The 27637-nt window shown below is 33.4% G+C and overlaps 2 protein-coding genes across 2 annotated transcripts; both read left to right on the top strand.

Moving 5' to 3' along the window:
* Nucleotides 1–524: 524 nt before the first annotated feature.
* Nucleotides 525–21413, top strand: LOC132294766 (truncated transcription factor CAULIFLOWER A). Its single transcript, XM_059792742.1, is given in 10 exon segments — nucleotides 525–911; nucleotides 9945–9987; nucleotides 11801–11830; nucleotides 15792–15798; nucleotides 16921–16984; nucleotides 17292–17391; nucleotides 17490–17531; nucleotides 20256–20300; nucleotides 20557–20672; nucleotides 21320–21413. Coding segments are annotated over 10 exon segments (726 nt in total). The 5' UTR covers nucleotides 525–726.
* A 2401-nt stretch (nucleotides 21414–23814) lies between these two features.
* On the top strand, nucleotides 23815–25262 carry LOC132286708 (universal stress protein PHOS32). The gene is made up of 3 exons (XM_059789075.1): nucleotides 23815–24246; nucleotides 24355–24443; nucleotides 24802–25262. Exons 1-3 carry the CDS (start codon nucleotides 23946–23948, stop codon nucleotides 25084–25086), a joined length of 675 nt encoding a protein of 224 aa, XP_059645058.1. The 5' UTR covers nucleotides 23815–23945; the 3' UTR covers nucleotides 25087–25262.
* The last annotated feature ends 2375 nt before the right edge of the window (nucleotides 25263–27637 follow it).

Here is a 27637-nt window from a genome sequence, read left to right as displayed (position 1 = left end):
GTATATTGGTCAATGAGGATAAAGATGTCATTTCAGACATTCTCTTGATTTTTTTCTACTGACATCAGCAAAATCTGTCAGGTGCTTAGCAGCAGGGGAGAATCTGAAAATTATGAAACATGAAAGGGTCCTATGTAAGGTATTGACAAATCTCATGGGAGGTAAGTAGAATTAACTCTTGCTTTTTTCAAACAGTAGGGGCATCCAAGTAATTGAACTTCATTGCTATGTGAAATGATACCCTGCACAAGAGTCCGGTCCAAGAATCAGAGCACAGTAACTTTTTCGTACGCAAGACGCATTCCTATATCTACGGAGTTCGCATAGAAACCTGTGTACATCCATAAACCCACATTGGCTCTAACGAATAGAAACTGAACAACGCATTCTAAAAACCACCTGGTTTTACTACACCATCCAAACCTTAAATCTCCAAAACCACCAGCTACAAACTGTTTGTGTTTTCAAATTCAATATTTGTTCAAGTGTGTATGCTTTTTCAGACAATTAAACATGTTCTCTAACCAAATTTCACCAGGTGGAAACAACCACGAATCCCATTATTTCTCTGAAAAAATTAAATCTTGCTATGTACTTTCTAGATCATTAGAAATTTAGAAGAATATATATGTATAGTTTGAGGGTTTTTATATACTCCTATCTTGGAAATAATTAACTGGCCGTTGTTTGGTTTCTGAAAAAAAAAAAAGAGAGAGAGTGTGAGAAATGGGGAGAGGAAGAGTGCAGATGAAACGCATTGAGAATAAGATCAACAGACAAGTCACTTTCTCAAAAAGGAAGGTTGGGTTGTTGAAGAAAGCTCATGAGATCTCAGTGTTGTGTGATGCAGAGGTGGCTGTGATTGTATTCTCCTACAAAGGGAAGATCTTTGAGTACTCCACAGATTCTTGGTCAGATTTCTCTCTTTTTTTCTAAAGATAATGTCATATGTGTGTGTGTATGTGTGTGTGTATGTGCCCCACACACACATTAATCTTGTAATGACAAGTACTTTGAGTTATTGGGTACATGATACATCTTCATACTAGGGTTTCCTTAATTATTTATTTTTATCATTTCTCTAGATAGGTTCATAACTTATTAGATGTGTCACTTTTGAGATCATATATGCTCTGAATTTATGTTATATAAGTTGCACATTTGAGAAATCTCCCCCCATTTTAAAATCTAATTTTCTTGATATTTTGGATTATTTTATTTTTAAAATCAAAATTATATAAGTATATAGCTACTTTGAAGTTTTAAATATTTTATGATCCAAGGCTTTCTTTTTCTTTTTAAGTTCAAACCTTCTATTTTCTTCCCCCCCACACAGACCTTTTAAGGTTGATCCAATATATTCCAAACCAAAATAGTTCATCAGAAAATCCGGATTGTTTAGATCTCTGATCTTAATTAGGTACCAATGTAGCACTGGGTGTTTAAGTTACCTTGTCCTGAAAATTGTGCAAATTTCAAGAATGTGTGTATTTGTGCAACTTTTTTGATCCATGGTCTATAGATGTCTTAAGGAATTGTACTGCAAGTATTTGTTTGTTGACCTCTTGATAAGGGTAATTTACACAAATCTCCTCTATAGTTTGTCATAATACAGGAACTTTCTTTGTAGTTTGGTTATTTACTCAGACCTCTCTTAAAAATGAAACTATCCTACACAGATCTCCCTCTTAATGACGGACGGTCAAAAAGGACTAACATAACTTGTCTAATTTACTGAAATACTCTCAAATTACTATTGTAAATGACTAAATTACCCATAGAATTATATATGTGTGTATATATATATCTGAAATCCATACCCTGCACTGGTACTGGTCTTAGCCTCCTTCAATCTCAGCCAATTCTTATGAAATTATCACATTTAATCCAGAGCTGTGTGGATCATTTGATTTTCTAGCATGGCCAATTCTTATGAAATCATGGGTTCTTATCGCAATTGTTGATTTCTGCGACATCCAATTTCACCAAACATAGACCTTCGCGACCCAATGGACAGAGAAGGGATGGCGATCTTAGGCCACCGACCACTGCATGGTCCAGTGACCTCGTCGGTTCCCTCTGCTTTGCTCACAATCGTCGCCGGCAACGGCGACACCTCTCACGCACGCATTTCTCGCAACAACTTCTCCGGTGAGATCTAATTTCAGCAAACATAGAGACATTTCGGTTAGCGACCCAACAGACAGAGAAGGGATGACGATCTTAACCACTGCATGGTCCGACGACCTCGCCGGTTAGTCGCTGCTGATTCCCCTCTACTATGCTTACAGTCGCCGCCGTCGACATCGTTGCACCACAAATCTATCTTCACAAGTAGCTTTCAATTGTCGAACAAATTACTGAAAGTTGGTTGGCGTTTTTAATTGTTTTTATTGATTGTGCTTGACTTAATGGCCTGGAGTTTTGTTGATGATTTTTGGTCATAATATTTTCTTTTTTTGTAGAGCCCAATTATTAGTAATGGCATCTTGAGTTAGCTATTTAATAGTGTTCTTTGTTAGCAACCTGGGCAGTAATAAAGAATAAAGGAAAAGAAGGGGAAAAGAAAAGAAGAGAGAGAAAAGTTATCAATATTTATATTGCCATGCATTTTTCAGGTACAGGGAAGGGTTCGGGTTGCAGATTGAGGCGTCGTAGAGGAGTAATTATAGGGTGTCGTTGGGTGCAGGAGGGATCGTGTTGTCCATTAATGAGTTGTGGAGGATTAGGGTTTTGTTTGGGATTGTTGGGTTATCCCAAGGCATGACAGTTTCTTGCTCTTTCCACAACAATTGTCATATTCATATTTGCTGCAATTTTAAGCTCATTCTGTTGTTTTCAAATTCTTATGAGCAGATAGAGGAGAGAGAAAGGAATATCCATAAAAAATGTCAATTGGCTGGGACAAGGGTAATATGAAATTTTAATGAATTTTATGCATGACGTCAGCATAGTCGATTCTTGACTGACGTCGATTCTAACAAAAGAGAAGTCCGTGTAAGATACTTTCATTATTAGGGGAGGTTTGAATAAATTCTCATACCAAAGGAGAAGTCCTAATTATTGTTGGAAATAGTGGTCTAGTTACACACACAACTCTATACTGTTTGGAAGAGAATAAAAATGGAGGAGGAATACTTTTTATTTCACTTGATTGAAAATGAGTACAATGCATGAGTTTATATAAGCTTCAAAATATAAATGAAAATGAAAATTAACACCCCACTAACATATCATTTAGTAGACAAAACTCCCACTAACCCACTAACATGTCCATTTACTAGTTGTAACTCTCATGCCCCCCACTAACTCCAATAAAAAACTCACATAAATATAAAACACCAAATAAAAAAAAACACCCATGACCTTCAAAGACAAAAATAAAATAAAGTTTAATTTCTAACACTCCCCTTAAACTTGATTTTTTTTCAACTCCAAGCAAACTCCTTAACTTGTGAAAATCTGCAAACTTGAGGGGCTTGGTGAAAATATACGCAACTTGATCTTGTGACTTGATGAACTTGAGCTCCACCTCCTTCTTGGTTATGCATTCTCTAATGAAATGAAATCTTGTATCAATATGTTTGCTTCGTTCATGAAACACCGGATTCTTGGCCAAAGCAATTGCTGATTTGTTGTCCACAAAAATCTCCGTTGACACTTCTTGTAGCATGTGTAATTCCTTCAATAAATTCCTCAACCAAATTGCTTGACAAATACATGAGGTGACTGCAACATATTATAGCTTCACAAGTTGAGAGGGTGACAATGGGTTGCTTCTTTGAACACCATGTAAAAGCAACATTTCCCATGAAAAAACAATAGCTAGAAGTACTTTTTCTATCATCCAAATCTCCGGCCCAATCACTATCAGAATAACCCACAAGCTTGAAATCATTAGTAAATGAATGGAACAACCCAAAATTAAGGGTACCTTTGATGTAACGAAGAATCCTCTTAGCTGCCTCGAAATGAGTTATGGTGGGTCTTTCCATAAACCGACTAACAAGCCCAACCGCAAATAATATGTCCGGCCTTGTGCATGTTAAGTATCTCAAGCTTCCAATAAAACTTTTGAAAAATGTTGGATCCACCGTCTCTCCATCTTCATCTCTTGACAATTTAATTCCAACTTCCATGGGCGTGTTCACCAATTTACAATCTTCCATCTTGAATTTCTTGAGAATTTCCTTAGCATAGCCTTCTTGGTGAATGAAAATTCCATCCTTCATTTGTTTGACCTCAATGCCAAGATAATAAGCAGCCATGATGCCAATATCTGTCATCTCGAACTCTCGAGCCATAACCTTCTTGAAATCTTCAAACATTTTTGGATTGCTACTTGTGAAGATTAAATCATCCACATACAAGCAAACAAAAAATACATCTCTATTCTCACTTACTTTGGAGTAAAGAGCATGTTCATATGGGCACTTTGAAAAATTATTGTCTTGAAAATATTTGTCAATTCGCTTATTTCACGCCCTTGGTGCTTGCTTCAAGCCATATAAAGCCTTCTTCAATTTCAAGACTCTGTTTTCTTGCCCCTTTACAACATAGCCCATGGGTTGTTGAACATACACTTTTTCTTCAAGAAACCCATTCAAGAAAGCCGATTTCACATCCATTTGGTGGATTCTCCAATTGTTCTGGGTTGCCAAAGAAATTAACAATCTAATTGTTTCCAAACGAGCTACGGGTGCAAATACCTCATCATAGTCAATCCCGGGCTTTTGGTTGTACCCCTTGGCGACCAATCTTGCTTTATATTTTTCAACTTCACCATTTGCATTCTTCTTTGCTTTATACACCCATTTGACACCAATTGCCTTTTGCTCTTTTGGAAGTGTAGCAAGCTCCCATGTGTCATTCTTCTCTATGGATTTAATTTCTTCATCCATAGCATTTCTCCGTTTTTTGTCTTGTGCCGCCTCTTCAAATCCTACGGGTTCACAATCCGCAAAGAGACAAAAAAGTGTTAGATCACCTAACATTTTCGTTACCTCATCTGTTTCGTCATATATGTCACGAAGACACCTCATGCGAAGTGGTGATGTGTTACTTGAACTTGATGATGATGGAGTTGATTGATCTTGAATTGATGGTGGTGGATGTGATGTTGGTGGAGAAATGGGCTGCTCCATGTTTTCATTTTCTTTCTCCTCATCAGAAATTGGAAAAATATTATAATCTTCATTTAAAGTGTTCCAATCCCATGTGGCTCCCTCTTCGAATTCAACATCTCTACTAATGACAATCTTCTCATTGTTTGGATTGTACAACTTGTAACCTTTGGAATTTGCATCATAGCCAATGAACACCATTTTTTCACTTTTGTTGTCTAACTTGGTCCTCCTTTCATCCGGCACGTGCACATAGGCAATGCTCCCAAAAACCCGCAAATGAGAGATACTTGGCTTTCTTCCGCTCCATGTTTCTTGTGGTGTTTTGTTTTGCACACTTCTAGTAGGAGACCGGTTGGACAAGTACGCCGCATAATCAACCGCTTCAGCCCAAAATTCTTTAAGCATTTCCTTGTTTTTCAACATGCTTCGAGCCATATTGAGAATGGTTCTGTTCTTCCTTTCTGCAACTCCATTTTGTTGGGGCGATCTCGGAACCGTTAAAGGATGGTGAATTCCATTTTCTTCACAAAATTTTTTGAAATTATTTGATGTGAATTCACCACCTCTATCGGATCGAAGTGCCTTTACATCATAGTCACTTTGTTTTTTAACAAGTGCTTCAAATTTCTTAAAAATTCCATACACCTCCGATTTTTGTTTAAGAAAATACACCCATGTTTTTCGGCTAAAATCATCAATGAATAATAAAAAATAATTATTCTTACCAAATGATGATGGAGAAATTGGACCACAAACATCCGAATGGATAAGTTGTAGTGGCGCCGTAGCTCTTGTGGTGGCTTCTATAGGAAAACTTTTCCTTAATTGCTTTTCAACGAGACATCCTTCACATAATTGATTTGGATTACTAATGAAAGACAATCCCTTCACCATCTTCTTTTTGGCCAACAACTCTAATCCTCCAAAATTCAAGTGCCCAAGTCTCAAGTGCCAAAGCCAAGTTAAATCATTAAAACAAGCCTTCAAACATTTAGCCTCGTCGGCTTGAATATTTAGCAAAAACATCCGGTTCTTTGTCATTGGAACCTTGGCAATCAAATTACCCAATGGGTCTCTTAACGAAAGACTACAATTTCTTCATGGAAATATTGTAGCCTTTTTTTAAGAGTTGTCCCAAACTCAAAATATTGTTCTTCATATTAGGCACATAATAAACATTAGAGATAAACTGATGATGCCCATTCCTCAAACGAATCAATATTTTACTTTTCCCTCTTACTGGAATTTGTGATAAGTCTCCAAATGTCACCTTACCATTTATTGATTCATCAATATCAACGAATTTCTCTTTGCTACCATACATATGGTTGCTTGCACCGGTGTCAAGATACCACACATCTTTTTCACTCCTTTCACCTTTGTATGCCAACAACAAAGTAAGCTCCACTTCTTCATTAACATAATTAGCCTTTTCTTCAACATCGTTAGCAACATTTCTACATTCCGAAGCATAATGACCATATTTTTGACATTTATAACATTGAATTTGAGACTTATCATACCTCATTCTATATGACCTTAAGTAATTTCCTCTACCACGACCTCTTAGTTGTTGTGAGTCATGGACTTTTTCTTCATTGCTGGTTGTGTGTTGACCGCTTCTTTCTCCTCTTCCACGGCCTCTTCCTCTTCCTCGGCCACGTGCATTTCCACGTCCTCGGCACCTTTGATTTCCTCCATGTTTTTCGTCTTTTTCGTTCAACGAAAACTTTGTTTGTAGCACTTGCTCCAAAGCTTCTTGTTTCTTCACCACCTTTTCTTCATGAGCTTGCAACGAACCCATGAGTTGATCAACAGTCATGAAATCCAAATCCTTTGACTATTCAATGGCTATAACAATGTAGTTGAATTTGGAATCCAACGACCAAAGGATCTTTTTAACGACCCTTGTATCAGTCATGGTGGTTTCGCCATATCTTCTTAGTTGATTTACAATAGCCAGGACCCTCGAAAAATAATCTGAAATTGATTCAGATTCCTTCATATGCAATGCTTCAAATTCACCTCGCAACGTTTGGAGGCGAACCTTCTTCACTTTATCAACTCCTTAGAAGGAGTTTTGAAGAATCTCCCATAGTTGCTTTGCATTTTCTGCACTAGCAACTCTTTGTAGCATTCCATCATCCAAACATTGATGGATGGTCATCACCGCCTTTTGGTCCTTCTTTCTCATGGCTTGTAAAACATCTTTTTCGGCTTGAGACAAAGTTGCCTCATCTTCTGGCTCATCATAACCTTTGGAAACAACTTCCCACACATCTTGTGCTCCCAAAATTGCCTTCATACGGATACACCAATTTTCATAGTTATCTTTGGTGAATCGAGGCATTTGAAATGGAACCGAATTGTTTGCCATTTCTTCTCTCTCTCACAAACTAGCTCTGATACCACTTTATTGGAAATAGTGGCCTAGTTTCACACACAACTCTATACTATTTGGAAAAGAATAAAAATGGAGGAAGAACACTTTTTATTTCACTTGATTGAAAATGAGTACAATGCATAGGTTTATATAGGCTTCAAAACATAAATGAAAATGAAAATTAACACCCCACTAACATATCATTTAGTAGGTAAAACTCCCACTAACCCACTAACATGACCATTTACTAGTTGTAACTCTCATGCCCCCCACTAACTCCAATAAAAAACTCACATAAATATAAAACACCAAATAAAAAAAACACCCATGACCTTCAAAGACAAAAATAAAATAAAGTTTAATTTCCAACATGACAAACCATAGGAAATGTTTGTGTAAATTACCCTCTAGATAATGACTACCTTGTACCACAACTATTATTATTTCATTTATCCTAAAATAAATATCTTTTTTGACTGTAACTCAGACTCACAGTGTGTCACCGTTTTTCAAGAGAGACATTCTTTTTAAGATAGAGGTGATAGTATTATTATACAAGATACCCATTTTTTATAACAATATTATTGACACCCCATCAATAAAGTCATCAAAGACACCCTAGCTAATTGTCTCATGCCACTTTGAATTGACATTATATTATTATACAAGATATCCATTTTTTATAACAATATTAATGACACCCTATCAATAAAGTCATCAAAGACACCCTAGCTAATTGTCTCATGCCACTTTAAATTAACATTATTAGCTTTTGACTTCTTAATTAACCTATTGAAACGTGGAATTATCTTTTTAACATTTACAAGTTATTTTATTAGATCAAACTAACTCTCACTATTATTTGCTTTCATTCTTCATCAAACAAACTATATATATATATATATAAGGATAAAAATCTTTAATGATATGAATAAACCCATTTACTTTAATCTCCATCTCTCTCTATAATAGTAATTGTGAGAGACAAGTATAACTTTAGTAATTTGACATAATTAAAAGGATTGAACTTAGTTCCTTCCAATTTTTACTAAGTCTTAACTGAAAAAGGCAAATATGCTTTAAATTTCTTACTATAAGTTTTCTATTTATTCCCAACATGTTATTGGATTCCAACCTCATTAGCATTTTATCGTCAAATAATGTGATCGATTTATTATTCTAATTCGTAGCATGATAAACACATGACATTAGCAAAAATTATATATTAATTAGAAAGAATAGGAAAATAGTAGTTTATGTACTAGTGATTATGCAACCATTATTTATTAAATTTTATAAAAAAAATTATTGATAAGATGCTTATTCAAGGATATATATATGCATACATACATACAATATCTACGATACTTGTACTTATTAAAATGGTATTATTTGCCTCACATATTATTTAACTAATATTAACATAAATATTATAGCAACAATGCTTGAATTTGCAATGTGTATATATATATATATATATATATATATATATATCAAATATATAATCACCTTAAAATTAGATAACACCATTCTTTTCCTCTTAAATATTAGTGGCAAAATGGTCTTTTAGTTTAACTATTATTCTTTTATTAAAAGCTTTACAAAAATTAGGGTAATTTAGACATTTTATAGCATTTTTATGTGCAAAAACAAAATAGAGGGTGTCATTAATTATTCAAAAAAAAAACTAACTTGTATATAACTGTTAATAGGGTAAATCTACCCTATAGTAAAATTCAAAATTAGGTTATATATATCCACCTACTTAAAAGAGCACACACAAACCAGATGGTTCTCAAAAGGTGTGTTCAAACTGTACTCTCAGCAACCTCAGAAGTTCAGAATGGACGGCTTAAAAACTTGGCTAATATGATTCCTATTGTTATATATTCTCAACTAAAGCCCTTGACATCCATTTCAACTTCAAGTCTTGTGACGTTCCAATTCATGGCCAGGTTCAGAAGCCTGTAACACTTCTACCAATACGCCTGTGGTACCTCGATTATTCAAGATTCTTAAAACAAGTTTTTTTTTTTTTTTTTTTTCAAAGTTCAAGAACTACTAAAATATACACACATTCACAATATTGCTCCAAAGTTCAAACACTCAACTCTCAGAGCTAACGTCGAGATCATAGTATTTGCGCTAATGCCCAGCAAGTTAATGACTTGCATTCCAAACAAATTAAAATACCTTGCATGCCTCAAATTATAAGTAATTTTAACATTAATTCTTCTAAACTCAAATAATTTATTTTCTTATTATTATTATTTTGAGTAAGTTGTACATATCTTGAATATCTTTTAAAATTTGAAAAGTGGGCATTTTTTGCATATATTACCTAGTTCTTGATTTGGTTTCTTGAAGGTTAATTTAGTAAGAAAAGGAAAATCATTTGTAAATAAATCATTATCTTCATCATTTTTTGGCAACAGCATGGAGAAGATCCTTGAGCGATATGAAAGACATTCATGTTGGGTTTTAATTAAATTAATTGATGTAAAAATCAAGAATACTTTAAAGAGTAATTTAGATATCGTACTTGATTGATAATTAAACCATAGTACCTTTTAAATATCCATGTAATCCTCTGTGAGTTCCTGCAAAACATTAGAGTGTTTTACCCCCTTCTGAGAGTTGTCGATACGATAGGTCGGAATAAGGGTTTTAAAACCCTTATATATAACAATAACAGGGGGGGACGGCTTCTCTACAAACAAGCATACCTAAGTTTCCCTTTCTATTATGGAAACTTAGATATTAATGCTTAGAATTAAATCACACCAAATAAGTTAAAAAATCACAATCCAACGGTATAAAACTATACTCCCAATTAGACCAACAAATTGGAAAGTACAACCCAATCCATCAAGTATCAATAATCACATTGCAATCCTATTTTAGAAAGCGTAGTGCATAGGACCATAAAATAATTTTTATTATTTAAATATATATATATAAATTCCAACAATCTCTCACTTGGTCCATGCACTCTAAGTTTTATAAAATGACACTATGGATTGCAACAACACTTTATAAAAGTCGAGTGGCCACTCATTTTTATTTAGAAAACACAATTATCGAAATTGATGGATTGAAAACTTTAGAACACTCTCCTCCATAAATTTCCTCAATAGTGGATCATGATTGCGTAGACAAGTAATATATTAGTCTAAACAATTCCATGGTCTCAAAACCGATTCCATCTAGGATTCAAGCAAATATAGTGGTTTTTACTGTATTTCATGAGATGTGCAAACTGAATGTGGTCTAAACGCACACCTCACTATCCGTCCTGCTTCATACCATCGCGGTATGTCACCTGAACATATTACAGCAAACCGCTAGCATTCTGTTCAGTGTAAGGGTTTACCGATATGGAGCCAATCCCATATCTAGCCCAAGCTATCCTCGTGGAGTGTGAAATACTCCCACAAGCAAACTTTAATATTTATGTTTAGATTTACCAATGTGGTGTCAATCTCACATCTAGTCCAAACAACATCATGAGTGAAATACCACTCCCAGACAAATCTTATATTTGGATTTACCGATATGATGTCAATCTCATATCTAGCCCAAACAACCGTATAAGTGAAATATCACTCTCAGACAACCTTTAATAATTATTTTGAACTTACCGATGTGGTGTCAATCTCACATCTAACCCAAACAACCTCATGAGTGAAATACCACTCCTAGACAAACATAATAACACGTTCATAAACCATATATATAAAGATAATAATAATTATGCATCATAACTTTATTTTGGATGCAAATAACTGTCACCATAAGGTGTAAACTGGAGGAAAAAAAACTGTTACCACAAGGCGTAAAGAAACTAATTGCAATGTAGCATATACAAAAGAAATACTAGATATTATAACATAATGACTCATGAACACCTATCCGAATCACGTGCTCTTTAAATACTTTATTATTTTCGGTTGAAGGCTTTAGTAAGAGAATTTGCAACAATCTTTCTGTAACCATATAGGAAAACCTTAATGACACTTCAACCTTAACCTTCTCACGCTTGAAAATGTATTTTATGTCAATAGGCTTACTACGCTTAGTCACTCTTAAATTTTTCCATATACTTAATTAATATAAACCTTTAGAGAAAATCCAAGTATGCTAGTAGCGTGATCCCTATGGATCTAATGCCAAGGACATACTCTGCATACCCCACGTCCTTCATGTCAAAACTTTACATGAAATTCTCAATATCATGTATCACATGAATGTCATTGCTACCTAGCAAAATATTATCAACATATAGGACAAGGAAACCAAAATGACTCCCACTGAACTTGAGGTATATGCATTTATTCATAACATTCTCTTTGAACCTACAATTAATAACCACTGTATCAAAGTTCAAATACCACTACTATAAAACTTGCTTAAGCCATAAATGAGCGATAATGAAAGAATGACTCTCAAAGAGTCCTTTAATGAAATTGGAGAAAAAACTTAAAGAAATCAACACTTAACTTTTGTTTAAACACTTGACCATCAATTTTTGTCTTATATCCACCAGACACATCAAAATCACCAACTACAGCATACTTCCAAGCTCTAGAAGATCTCCTAAGCTAAACAAGCTTAGGAACTAGATTGGAAAATGAAAGAAAATGCTACAAAGAAGAAATAACTAATTGAGTGGGAATAACTGAAAGAGTGGGAATATGAGTTTTAACTAAAACCACTAAAGAAAGTGGAATGAAGTCTGAAATAAATAGAATAATTGCTGAAAATATTTTTCTGCAAAAAAAACTACAACATCTTAAACTCCCACTGGATTCACCACTCTCATTAAATATACATGACATATTCCAATAATCTCCATAGGTCTACAGGACAGTAAAATCTCGAATCTTTTAATCTTTCAAGATACCCAATAAAATAATCATTGATAGTGTGAGTATCAAGCTCCTTGATATCTACATTATATAACTTTGTCTCTATAAGACATACCCACATTTTCTCTTTTCTGTAACTTTATTCTGTTCAAGAAAACTAGGAGTGGTGTACTGTGGCACAATGCACTGCTCTTTAAGTATGTACTGAAAGTACTACGATTTACACCCTCCCTACCATTCTCCTATTAAAACTCACCACCTTAGTCCAATCTTAAAACCATAATCTTTATACCAACTACTTTCAACTTTAGTCTAGTAGATTTTACACACATCAAGTGCTTCAGACTTCTGGTGGATTAAGTACACAATCATACCTTGAGAACCCATCAATGAAGACATTGAAATACATTTACTGCAAACGAGCTACAATAAGAAATGGACCACAAATGTCAATATAAACATAATACAAAACAAATTGACCGATTAGCCTCAAAATTGCGTTTCTCTGCATCTGTCCTTTGACACAACCAACGCATAAAATTTGTGACCCAATAATCTCATCCTTGACTAAGCGTTCAAGTCTCTTTGGTAAGACATTCCCCAATATCATATGCATAGCATAGATAAATCCTCTTTAACCAAAGCACGATTTTATTCGGAAGGTATCGAGTCTATAGAAAAAGAAGAAACAGGTAAGATCACATCCGGATCTATCTACCATGTATATACCTATACTTTTTTACCTAGTTTGGCTCAAATATTAACATGGCATTTTCTTTCATGCTTTGTTTTTCTTTTCATCACAATAACCTTTTCTTTTGATGTCCTTTTATTTCTACAGAACCAACATTTATCATTCCATGATCAATGTCTTTTCATGTATTGTTCTGTCTTTCTTTATTTTGTTTAGCCTTATACACTTTCTTGTTGCCTAGTTTATTTTTGAAATGATTCTCGCTGTCACGGCAAGATGAGCTGACTCAGTTTTAACGCCCTTAAGTCGCTCCCTTTCAATGACACAAAATGTTAACAGCTGGTTAATTCCACAGTTAACTTCTTGTGAATTATAATTCACCTTGAAAAGCTGAAAAAACTTAATTAGAGAATAGATCACCTTGTAAACTAATAACTTATCAACAAATATGATTCTCTACTTCCTCAGATCATTAACCAGCTTGCACATCTTATAGATGTACTCCCTCACTGAACCATTGCCATCATATCTTACTAACATAATCCATGTCAGATAATAGTATTATAATTGCTTCTTAATACCAATTAACTCTTTCTTGACCAAATCAAAAAGCTCTTTGGCATTATCAAAACTAGAATACCACCATGAATAATATCACCAATAGAAGCATAAATTAACCTAATGGCATGGTAGTAACTTTAGTCCACCTAAAATTACAACTATATATATATATATATATATATATATATATATATATATATATATATATATATATATTTCACCTAAGAAGACTCCGCATTGAGCATATGGGTTTCTTCCTCAAAACATAGACCCATGGTCTAAGAAACCCAATATAATATCAAAACATGTCTTCTAGGCAATATAATTTTAACCATTCAATAGTTCAATCCCTATGAGCTATCTTTAAATTGCGGAAGCGTCTGTAACCAGAATAAATGTTATATTGAATAACACTACATAATCAACATATAAAACAATATGTCATAGCTTCAGGGATTATTACTTTAATTCGTGCTTGGGGTTTTAAGCCGAATTTCTCAATGTGTTTTACTATGTGCAAAAACTGTCTACCCTGCGGGAACAGATAAAATATCATCTAAAACCACCTTTTGGCAGAATTTTAGATTTTACTTTACCCCCAAACCTGCAATAAAATCGCACATAGACCTATTTGATTATACTTGAATTATTACTAAACACTTTCACTACCTTTTGGCAAGAGGGTTATTTAAATATAATTCAATTACTCTCAAATATTCTACTCACTTATTCCACACTAAGACATTGATCACCTTTTGGTAGAACTAATGCCCTCATGTAAGTAAGTGCACTGTAAGACCTCAATAAGACTAATGTCTTAAAATTTTAAAAAATAATAACCTCCGTGAGCGTGTCACCTTTTGGCAGACATCACCCACTTTGGCTACCACATTTGAAACGGTCACTTTACCGGTCTTCCTAAACCCCAAGAAAGAACCTAAACTGTAGAAGTTCCATTTATTTAAGTTCAACAATTTCTTTATAATGCACATAAACTAAACCCAAATTTATGGAACACTTAATTTCACCGTAACATAAATGGCTTTAATACAAATAAAATAAAGCCCCCTCATACATCTTAAGAAATTACAATGAGTAATATAATAATAACATGCACATCAATCAAGATTTAAAATCTCTTAGTTCTTTCTAAACTTTAATTGAAAGAAAAATTATAAATATTTGATGCATGCATATTATATATTCAGTAAACAATTTAAAATACTCAATTCTTTAAATCAATCAAGTTAATACTGCTTGCTTATGGCATGTGAACCCCATAGATTTTCAAGCTAAAACTGACTTGTATATGTAATACAATCTTAAAAAAATCTATACCATTTATTATTCACTATTCTTGAATAAACCACTTGTTCACAATATTGTCATGCAAACAATCTAATTGATGATAAAATTTCAAAGAAAATTTTATTCAACTATTCTTTGATATAAACTATTTACTATACATGTATTAGAACGTGAATTGAATATCATATTAATTAAATGTTCAATTAGTTCACCACAGATCAATCAATCTTGCCCCATATATTCACATACTGAATATATACCCAAAATAATAAGAGAAATAATCTATGAATTGATATCTCAAATACCATGAAATGAATCATCATATGTGTGTAAATGAACTTTATATTTGTGAATCTACAAGCTTCACCAGTTCAAAACAAATTCTAAATTAGTGTATAAATGCATACATATTTACCATGACATTGAAGGCATTCACTACTCAATTGTACACAATATAGTATTATTCAAAAAACTCATGTTCAATAGCCTCATTGCTTACACACCATTGTATTTATTTATTTTAAAATAATTTATTTATATATATATACATATACAACCGAGTATATATACATATATCTATATTGTGCATACAAAATTATTTGAGTGGGCAAGAAATTAAAGAATACAAAACTGACCCAAAATATAGGCATCATCAGTAATCTAGTGAGTTCGTCTCCATATGTGGTATAAAAAAAAATAAAAAAACAATACTTTCCATGTATGTTTGCATACAAAATTAATTGAAACTACAGTTAAATTGTTAAATTTAACCAACATGAATCTATCTTGGCAGCAATTTTGTTAACTGGTAACACCTGGATGATGACAATGCTGATGCGTCATCAAATCAGGCCCCATGTGCTCTATGGCTTTACTGGAATTTAGGTAAAGTGACAAGAAGGGATGATCGCATGGAGACGCTGATTGATGAATAAAACCATGAAAACCCTTTATTGTTCTATTTCAGTTTATGCTTATTTCAGTTTATTATTTCAGTTATATTGCATGAACATGATTGATTATAAATCAATCCATTAGCTTCGTGATCCGTGCATGACTTGTAAGTATAAGTTTTAACTTTATATATGTAATATATTCATTACATTTATATACTACACCAACAGGTAACAATATCCGAATTAATCAGCACGTTTAAGGTAGAAACTCATATGCGCAGTGCGAAAATAATAATCTGACAATATAAATTATATACATATAAACTTAAATGATATATTTACTTTAATTTTGATTTCTACAAAATTAAAACCCTAATATAATCATGGCTCTGATACCAATTGTTGAATTTTAATTAAATTAATTAATGTAAAAATCAAGAATACTTTAAAAAGTAATTTAGATATCGTACCTGATTGATAATTAAACCATAGTACCTTTATAATATCCATGTAATTCTTTGTGAGTTCCTGCAAAACATTAGAGCACTTTACCCCCTTCTGAGAGTTGTCGATACGATAGGTGGGAAAAAGGGTTTTAAAACCCTTATATATAACAACAACAGGGGGACGACTTCTCTACAAACAAGCATACCTAAATTTTCCTTCCTATCATAGAAACTTAAATATTAATGGTTAGAATTAAATCACACCAAATAAGTTGAAAAATCACAATCCAACGGTATAAAACTATACTCCAAATTAGACCACCAAATTGGAAAGTACAACCCAATCCATCAAGTATCAATAATCACATTGCAATCCTATTTTAGAAAGCGTAATGCATAGGACCATAAAATAATTTTTATTATTTAAATATATATATATAAATTCCAACAATTCATTCTCATCAGCACAGTTAACTGATTATGATCCTAAATCACTGGTATTTCCTCTACTCAATCCACCAATTTCATTGAAATAACGAATGGTTGCTCAAAATTTGTAACAGGTTTGATTTCATTATTCCCGTGGTAGCCATATTTCATGTTCAATAGTTATCTCGTGTCGTATTTGATTTGTGCAGAAAACTGGTCCATGGATTTCGCCAAACTAAAGGCTAAGATTGAGCTTCTACAGCAAAATCACCGGTACGTTCTTTCTTTTTAATTTTAATTTTATTTTAATTTTTCTCTTTTTTTGAGGAATATAAAGATAAGTGTATATTGATTAGTATGTGAAAATGTACAAAAGAAGAGACATTTGAGACCCTAGCAAGCCAGTTAAGAGGGACAAGTAGAGCTACTCCAGTAGTGAATAGAGCATCATTGGATCAGTCAACAATATTTTAGAATGAAGTGCAGTGTGTATGTGTGTGTGAATTAAGTAGGTGTCTCTTTCTTTTCACACTTTATTACGACTTTAAAATAATTTTTGAATTTTCTTAAACTTCTTCAGGCACTATATGGGAGAAGATCTAGGTTCATTAAGTAAGAGGGAGCTTCAGAATTTGGAACAACAGATTGACACTGCTCTTAAACACAGTCGTTCGAGAAAAGTATGCTATGTTTGTTCGTGAATTAATATTACACACTTAATTGGTTTTTTAGAGGTAGGCTTTAAGTAATTGACATTTTGAAATTTGTTCTTTTGCAGAGCCAGCTAATGTATGAGTCTATCTCTGAGCTTCAAAAAAAGGTGTGGTGTTTTTGCATTTGTTACTTGGTGCTAAACTTTCAAAATAACCGTGTATTATAAAAACCTTTCAGTTAATTTTATTAAATAAGATATGTCTTCTAATTAATTTAAAATTTTAAGATTTATTATAGGCCAAAAAGTTTTGTGCTAAAAATAACCACCACTGTCAATAGTATATGAGTGGTGATACTTGGTCAGAATTCGGACCAAATTTTATTTTCATACGGGTTATGACCCATTCACATACACAAGAAATTATTTATTACAATGATTGTAACAATAACGTGGTGTATGAACGGTTCTAAACACTCCATCAAAGCACGTATTTCAACTTTTTAATTCTATTGTAGATCTTCTTTGTTTTGGTGGAATGTTTGTATCCGGCTGTTGCATCATGTCATCATTGTAACGATTACAATAAATAATTTCTCTAAAAACCTCACTTATTGAAGATTGAGAAATTATTAAATGGTTATGGACCATCTGCTACTTAGTGATCCAATTCAATCAAAATTAATATTTATAATAATGTATTAATATTTATACATATCAATTTGATTGGATTGGACCATTTATAAACAATAATTTTGATTGTATTGGACTAGTAAGTAGCAGATGGTCCAAAATCATTTAATAATTTCTCAAATTAGAGACAAAATCTCAAAATTAATAAGTTTTTTTTTTTTTTTTTTTCCAAAATTAAAACAAATTGTATACATGTTAGTCTCAATATTTAGAATGTCCAAAAGAGGATGGGCCTGGTCTATCAAAAGTAAGGGGCACTATTTTAGCCCAAACACGATTAACCAAATCTAAGTTGGAAGGCCCACCCAAAACATTTGAAATCAAAAGACTGGTACGACCGTAGGCATAAAGATAAATTACAAAAACCTACCTTGAAGTTTGACCTAATTATAAGGACACCTTTTATAATTTTTAAAATTATTTTGATCTGTCCTAAAAAGCAAACATTATAACGGAAAGACGATTTAACGCTTGGAATGTTGTGTACAATTACAAAATGTCATGTCTCTTCATAAATAACTTTTATACATTTGTGTTGAAATATTCATCACTGTGCAATTAGACTGATAAATGGATTTTATAGAGAATTGTGAAGTGTTGTAGAGTGATAGAATGATCCAACATTAGAGAACCTATAAAAATTTGTAGTTTAGAAAAATGATCTAGAAGAGTTGAGAATTATGTAGAGATGTTACATGTCTACTATATAGTTAGATATAAAATTTTTGAAACTAATTCTTAGTCATTAAGAAGGAATGTGCAATAAAAGACAAACAAACAACAAGACTATCAACAAAAATGGAGGGTTATCAAACTTCACATGAGGAAGAGTATGAATGCCCTATATAAGTATAATGTCTATTTACTTGGAGACGTGAAACGATGCTAATTCCAATCTTAGGATATGTTGGATTAGTTTTAGAAACCTAAAACCAAAGTGATCAAAATTTTATAGGAATTGCAACAATAAAACAAAAGAAAATAATGCAAATTATTATTTTTATTATTATTATTAATACTACTATTTGAACTTTAAGCAAATGTATAAATATGAAAAATATTTAGCTAGATTAACCTATAACTTCTATCAGAAGTTTGATTACAAATTAGCCGTTGTAACCGCTATATCAACGTCCATTTCTCAATATTTTAAGCTCGCTCTGCTTGGAGCTAAATCCGGAGGGCTTGGTGGTGTTGAGGCTAGATGTAGAAGAGAAAATATATTCTTGGACCGCCTTAACTGTTACCCAATTAAAATTAATTTTGTTGCCATATATTTTTTTTTCTAAATATTTTGTTGTCACATTATAATGAGTTAAGGAATTATTTTTGGTGCAATAACACAAGATTGACTTCAAACATGAATTTTTAGTTAGAATAATTACTTTGTATTAGATACCTAAATTTTTGCTAAAATCCTAGTAATGCCCCTAATGGAGTTTAAAGGCGCCCTCCAATAAATACTTGCTCCCACTGACTTTTATCTAAATGAATTTTCTCCAATAACACTCATGAAACTTGATGATAAACTAATTAAGACTTATATTTTTTGATGTGTGCTCTAAGTAGAGTTTGAAGGATTGAAATAGAGTGGTGATCTTGCACAAAAAAAAAAATAAATAAATAAGGATTGAAACAAAACAAAACAAGGTGCATTCATTGGTTTATTTGCTTGTGATGTTATCATTTGATTCCACCAGTTATGAGTGCTATTATGTTGTTTTTCACTATGAATATGGTAAGTAATTGATCGCATAACCAGGTGAGAAATCTGAGTGATATTTTGATTGTATATATTGAAAATGACATATTCAGTAGAATTGATCGATAATGAATACAATGTTTTCAAAATATAAAATCTCATTGTGGATAATTGTAAGTGTCTTTTAGTTAGTTTTGTTTAATTGAGTAATGCAGCTCCTTTCTGTTCTAGTGGAAATTTCTTTATTCAAACTTTTAAGCTCAAAATGCATCATAATGAAAAGCATTCTTATTGTCTTTTTATTTCCTGGGTGATAAAAAAAAATTAAATAAAAAAACGTCTAGAAATCCTACTTTCTGTGATCTTCAAATGATTCCAAGTCCTATATTTCCGCATAATTATTTATCCTCAGAAGTGTAAGAAAATTGATGAAATGAGATGCACAGCACTCGCATTTGTTCATATATCTCATCTCTCATTATGATTCTCTGTGACAGGAGAAGGCAATAAAGGAGCAAAATACCATTATAGCTAAGAAGTGAGCCACACATATATATCTTCATTTTAAATAATAATGCAAATTTCTAAACTACTTCCATTTTTTGCCTACTCTTCCAATATATAAACTTAAAGAAAATTACAAAGTAAAAATTAATCTCCTGCTTTATTTAGCGCGCGCACATACATAATAGAATTTTTTTTCTTTTTTCTTTTTTTTTTTGAGAATTATAATTGGTATGTTACTCTCTTCAAAATTAATTGTGGTTCAGTACAGCTTAATTTGTAATATGCTTATAGATCATCAAGGAGAAGGAGAAGACTATAGCTCAGCTGGCACAGTGGCAACAGCCAAACCATGGTCCTAATTCATCTTCATTACTATTGCCAGAGCCACTTCCCTACTTAGGGATTGGGTAATTATCTCTCATGTGTGTCATTCAATGTAAAATAATTCTTATTTAATTTAATGCCAACAAAGTTAAATTTTCTTATGCTTATGCTTAAAAGAGTAGAGTTATGGAAGACCAAATTTTAACCAGCAGATCATGTCCCTCAGAGAATGAAAGTTAAAAGGGAAGGAAACCGGAGAAAAGAAAATTAAATTTTTCTTAGAATTAACAAGGCGGATGGTAAGGTTGCGTGCTCCATCGTGACCTGAAGGTCACTAGTTTGAGATAAGATATCACCTCTTTGTATGCGTAGGTCATTAAGTTTGCATGACCCTGTAATGATGAAAGTCTCGTGCTCTGAACTAGCCCTTTTATAGAAATAGAAGTGTAAAACATGGACCAACCGGTAAACGACGGATTTGCATTTTAATGTAAGGGCCAACTCCACCTTAAGGCTATTGAGGGTGGTCACTTAAGGCTCACATGGAAGCTAGGTTCACCATTATATATATTTATATGATCATTATGATAAATATCAAAACGGTCTTCTTTTAAGTTTTTGTTTTAGACTTCAACTTGAACCAAGCTAACTCTGGTTACAGTCATGGAGGCCATTGTGCTAGGCTCACCATGAATCTACGACTACTTGTAATATCTATTTTGTGATGCAGTGGCATTTATCGAGGAGAAGAGCCAGAAATGAGGAATGAACTCGAATTGACTCTTCAACCGATCCATCCACTACACTATTTAGGAAACTTCTGATCCGACTTGAAGACGTGGGATGGACACCAATTGTGACAACTTCTCGAGGCATGAATGACAGAGAAATAATTCTGCATTCCTAGTTTTAAAATTTTAATTATTGATAGAGTGAATAGGGGCATACATATAGTTAAGTTAGGAGATCAATAAGATATAGCCCCTAATTTAAATCCTCTTATTTTAAATCTCTCTATTGTGACAATATATTACTTCTCCTAAGGTAAGTGATCTATATCTGGTTGCTTTTGTGAATCTGGGATTTTATTGTAGTGCTCTCTCTAGTTTTACATATGAGCTGTATGTAAAGATCGAGCAGACCCTTCCTGGAAAATTATGAACTTAATTTTAACTGTTATTTGCTTTGTTATCTCTATCATACCAACGGGACCGTGAATCCGGATCCCCACTTAAGGAGGGGATTCAGTATCTTGGTCCTGTGGTTCATATAGATTGCTGGTGCAAGACATATACTATATATTATAGTGTAAAAATAACAATATAATTATTGCATAAGCGATATAAGGACACACGTGACACCAAAGGATACAATGACATGAGAGAGGGATCCATGTTCATGTGACCATTCTATATTTGAGTTCTAGTTATTTGTCAAAGTTTAGTTGGTCAAAGTATTAAATCAGTAATAACTTGCATTAATGGTGTGGCTCAGTTTAATAGTCATCTTCTTGCAATTAAGTACATCCCTCCATATTTTCAAAAGAAGGATACTAAGGAGAAATTCTGAAATAGTTTTGGTCTATTTGATATTTGGTGGATTAATTCTATGATAGCCTTCCGTTAATATATTAATAAATTTTTGAGAAATTTTTTTCTCAATCTGAGAGTATGTTTTTAATTAATCTATCAAGTATTAATGGTCGATGACCATCTAATAATTTCTCGATACAAAAAGCATTGATACAAAATCCAAAATTGAGTAAAATCAAGAAGAGAGGCATTGCTTCAAATTCGGAGTTAGCATAGTAAGACATTTCTCAAATTGAAATAACGTACTTTCATAGAGTCGCACCCCACTTTAATGTATTGGACAACGATGAAACAGCCTCCTTTAAAGCCAGTTGAACAAATATGTTTAAAAATCATTTTCCTTTTAAAATAGATGGATATTTTCTTCTTTTTCTGTAGTTTACATTATGACTTGCAGAGTCTACCTGAAAAAAACATATAAGCTTTGAACTATTATTTGCCCTTTTTTTTGTCTACTATATCAACAATAACTAAGGTATGTAACCCAAATTCTATATTTGAGCTATTATTGTTCAACGTTTAGCAGCTCAAACTATTAAATCAGTAATAACTTACATTAATTGTGTGGGTCAGTTTATTATTTTACTTAAGTACATCCTTCGAGTTTTTGAAAAGAAAAAGAGTACTTATTGGACGGGAAATGATAAGGAGTCCGAAATTCGAAATCTGATGTTGAGGTCCTGTGTCAAATTTGGAGTTAAGATTTAAGACTTTAAACATTTTTCAAGTCGGAATAATCACTCTATTTTCTAAATTAATTGCGAAGTCGAATGGCTCATTCATCTAAGTTGGTTAGACAAGTCTGTTTAAAAATAATTGTCCTTTCAAAATCGACCAACGGATATCTTCTTCTTTTTTCTTACCCTGCGGAGTTTTTTTTTTTTTCCTTACATTTGTGCCCATTATTACTAGCTAATTATCAAATATGGTAGGTTCAACATCCAATCAAGAACAACTAAAGTTGCGCAAGACTGTTGTTTTTTTTTTTTTTTTTCCTGAATGGCGCAAGACTGTTTTTCTTATTAACTTGTTCCTTATTCTGACGGCACTCCAAGATAATTGCGAAGTGGATATTATTATTATTATTATTATTTTCAGAAAATTCAAACAAATGCGTGCACACCTACAATATTTTTCATAAGCTAATGAGAGAGATCCTGGACTAATGCCCATCAATAATGAAGTTGCATGGTCACAAATCAAAAATTACAATATAAACCTGTTAATTATTGAAACATAGCCAATGGACACCAGCCCGGCCAGATGGTATAAGCTCTCTGCTTCAAATGAGGAGGTTAAACCTCCATGGAGGCATATATATATATATATATATATAGTGAACGTGTGTTTGCTTGAACTCCGAGAAAAAATAAATATAAAAAGCTAGGAAATGCTTCCCATTATTTTACTCAGACATGCTAAAGTTCCAGGGACATAACAGCTAATCTATGAGGGATGGTCCTACAGTTTTATGACAAGCACGTTCTGGTCTTCATAGCCCCACATCAAAGTATAAAAAGAACACACAGAACCTAAATGATTAAATGGCAAAAGAAAGGAAAAGAGAAAGCAAAGAGAGCAAAATAAATTAACCATGGCCCAGATTAGTTATGATTTGGACCTTGTCTACTAACTATTGTTTTTTCCTTCTCTTTTTCTTCTTTCTTCTTCTTCTTCTTCTCATTATTAAAGCTCTGGCCTCATTTAGTAGTTAGCTAGGAATTAGGACCCATCTCCAGAGGTTGGTCTAAAGGTGCCTCAAAAATGCCAAGTTTTTGCTTAAACAGGATTAGGCCTCATGTTCGATTTCATTCACCGGCTATTCAATCTAATAAACACGAGAGAAATTCCTTCAAAACCGATCAGAAAAATGAGAATTCTGGTGACGTTGGAGAGGCGAATTCCGGTGATGTGGTGAAAGCAGGGGTGGTGCTTGGCAGGAAGATCATGGTGGTGATGGATTCGAGCCTTGAAGCCAAGGGAGCTCTACAGTGGGCATTAACTCACACTGTTCAGAGCCAAGACATTGTAATTCTTCTACATGTAACCAAGCCTTCCAAGCAAGGTTGGTCCTTTTCACATATATATATATATATATATATATATATATATATATTCCCTCTAATTGCATTGATATATATAGATAAAAAGTACCTCATACTTCGCTTTACAGGTGATGAGTCTTGTAAGGAGGAGATAGCTCCAAGAGTTTCTGAATTTCTCCAATCTATGAAGAATCTGTGTCAACTGAAGAGACCTGAGGTGGGTAAAATTTATTTTAACTTAATGATCTTCCCATATATATACATAATTGTCATAAAGATATATATGAAAATTGAAAATCAAGGCTGACAGTTTTTTAAAACTGTTTTCTGAAAGCTCAGTTAAAAAAAAAATGTTGACAATTGTCTTTTATAGATTTTTTAAAACATCCTTATGCTTTCTGAGTTATTGAAAACTATTTTTAGAAAATTAAACCAAACAAACCCTTAATTACTGGTTTGTACTTTTTTTCTCTCCAAGGATCTTGTTGATTAATACAGAAAGGCCTAGTGACAACTATTCCCTCTAGTAGATGAAAATTAGTCCAATTGAATGAGTTTTTTTTCACACACAACAGGTGAAAATTGAGGTTGCAGTGGCAGGAGGGAAAGAGAAAGGTCCGGCAATAGTGGAAGAGGCAAAGAAGCAAGGGGTGGCTCTACTGGTTCTAGGGCAGAAGAAGCGGTCCACGACGTGGCGGCTTCTGATGATGTGGGCAGGGTATCGAGTGGGCGGTGGGGTGGTGGAGTACTGCATCCAAAATGCAAATTGCATGGCAATTGCAGTGAGGAGGAAGAGCAAGAAGCTAGGTGGGTATTTGATCACCACCAAGCGTCAAAAAGATTTCTGGCTTTTAGCTTGAATTAATACAACTTAATTAATTTGGGTGGTTTTTGTTATAATTTTATGATCATGGAGAGTTTTTAATTAGTCTTTGCTACATATATAAAATGTGATTATTATATGGTATTGTTGTATAAACTATAAAGATCATAATGACATGTGAAAATGGATTTTTGGGTATGAATGAAAAAGTGGAGTTTGTGACATGATTAAGTCCATTAGCTAATTATGGCTGAGAAAAAGACCGGGTCCCTTTGCCCTCCTTCACCTGGAGGATGTTTTAGATGCTGCAATTGCTCAATAAGAGAGACCTCTGACCTTCTCTTGTTACATGATCATTAAACCACGTTTTAATTATAGAGAAGCAATTCCAAACGAGTTTGCACTGTATATAATCAGTACGGAGATAGCGTGGGCCTACCGGAGCTACCCGTGAGCCCAAGCTGGCCCATTATTATTATTTTTAATATTTATATATATAGCTTATCAATTTTACAAATGTCTCCCTAAAATTTACATATAATGCATATAGATTATAAAATTGTACCAAAGACTCCTCTAAAATTTACATATATGCTTATAGCTAATAAAATTTTGCAAAAGGCCTTTTTGTTTATTAATTTTTTATTTATTTATCACCCTTTAGTTTTGCAAAAGGCTAACAAAAATAACTTTCAAAATATAAATTCAAACATACACACAAAGACACCAAATATACGCAGAAAAACCCAGGGAAAAAATTAAGGCCAAACCGACAATAATCTTCAATATTTCAATAAAAGTTTAAGGTTGACTTGTCAAGTTATTTTAGGTGAATGGTGCTACTCGGATCTAGTAGGGCCCACAATCATGTGAGGACCACCAAGAGATGTGTCTTATATTCTTAATCAGCTTGTTTGGATGGACAGAAACATTGATTAGAAGCATACTGGTATAATAGGAAAGGAAATGTAATGCTTCCCAATATATATATATATATAATAACAATAAAGGGGACAATTAAATTGGCTGAATTCTTAAGGTCTAGTTCGGTACCTAAGAATTGAATGGGCCTTCCATTCAAAAACATTCTCGTATTTGATATACCATTTAGAATGGAAATGATCATTTCTAAAAAAATATAAATTCATTCTATTTCTAAATGAATGAAATGAAAATTCATTTTAAGGAATAAAATTATTGGTTACCGCTGCCACCAAAATCCACCATCACTACCTTAACCACTGTCACCGCCTTCCACCATCACAACCACCATACCACCTTTTGCCACCACCATCGCCTTTTGCCGCCACCGCCTCCACCACCTCCTTCCTCCACCATCGTCACCACCACCACTACCACCTTTCGCTACCAACTTCGGCTGCCACAGCGACCACCACCTCCTTCACCCACCACCTTCCTCCACCGCCGTCACCAATGGCGAACCCAAAAAATTTTGTGAGGGGGGTGACCTTTTAATTTGTTAGGACAAACTTGTATAGTGGGTCCATTTTTGTTATTTTAGCGGGGTCTTCTTCATAAATTCTAAAAAAATTGAAGTATAAAATGCAAAAAAATAAAAAATAAAAATAAAAATAAAATCCAATGGGGGCGAGTTGTAATTTTAGTGGGAGTATTTTCATAAATTCTTAAACACTGCCACCGCCGCCACCATCCACCACCACCGCATTTCGCCACTACCACCACCTTCCATCGCCATCACCGCCTTCCACCACTAACGCTGTCACCACCACCACCTTTCGCCACCGCCTCCACCTTCTGCGGCAGTCGCCTTCCATCGCCACCACTGCTTTCCGCCACTACCACCACTTAAAATCGTGATTATTAATTTATTCCAACATTATTTCATAATTACAACCAAATAAGAGAATGAGAATGATCATTCCATTCCAGCCATTTTCATTCTCATTCCATTCACAACTTCATTCCATTCCAGCCATTTTCATTCTCATTCCATTCACAACTTCATTCCATTCCATTCCATTCAATTTCATTCTAGCTTTCCAAACTACGCCTAAATGTTTTGGCAAACAAACGTGTCATTGCAACTTTTAATTAGCCCTTTTCCCTCATTTCTTATCTTCACTAGTTCCATGTAATCCAACCCGTCACAATTCCTTCCGAATGAAAAGTTATTGGGGTACATTGGGGCACTGATTTGCTATTCTAGCACAAATAAGACTCGTATCATAACAAAAAAATAATTTGAATTGATCCATTCAAATTGAACCCTTAGCGTTTTGGGGCGGGAATGGGAGGTTAGGATTGAAAATTCGCATGGTTATAGGGTGGGGATGGAGAAAGGTTCACCACCCCACCTCGCTCTATTTATAATGATAAATTATAATTTTGTCTTTATACTTTATTTTTTATTCAATAATATTAGGTATATATTAAACAATTTCTAGTTTATTTCAATCACTAAATATTCTTTTGTATTATTCTTATTTGAGAATTTTATGTATATATTATTTTGATATTCTAACAATAATTTTAGTCTTAAGTTTTAATTGAGAAGTTGAATCTTGTTTTTCTTTACATAAAACAAAAAGAATTATTATCATAGTTGA

Source organism: Cornus florida, unplaced genomic scaffold (assembly GCF_030987335.1).
Source record: "Cornus florida cultivar Cherokee Brave unplaced genomic scaffold, ASM3098733v1 CherokeeBrave_3.0.0_Hap2_Chr02, whole genome shotgun sequence".
Classification (NCBI taxonomy): domain Eukaryota; kingdom Viridiplantae; phylum Streptophyta; class Magnoliopsida; order Cornales; family Cornaceae; genus Cornus; species Cornus florida.
Note: the sequence above shows the minus strand (reverse complement) of the source record. Positions and strands in the feature narration are given on the sequence as shown.

Coding starts and splice junctions, on each gene's coding strand:
- LOC132286708 (XM_059789075.1), top strand. CDS start 23,946: ATGCCAAGTTTTTGCTTAAACAGGATTAGGCCTCATGTTCGATTTCAT. Junction 24,247..24,354: donor AACCAAGCCTTCCAAGCAAG/GTTGGTCCTTTT, acceptor TTCGCTTTACAG/GTGATGAGTCTTGTAAGGAG. Junction 24,444..24,801: donor GTCAACTGAAGAGACCTGAG/GTGGGTAAAATT, acceptor CACACACAACAG/GTGAAAATTGAGGTTGCAGT.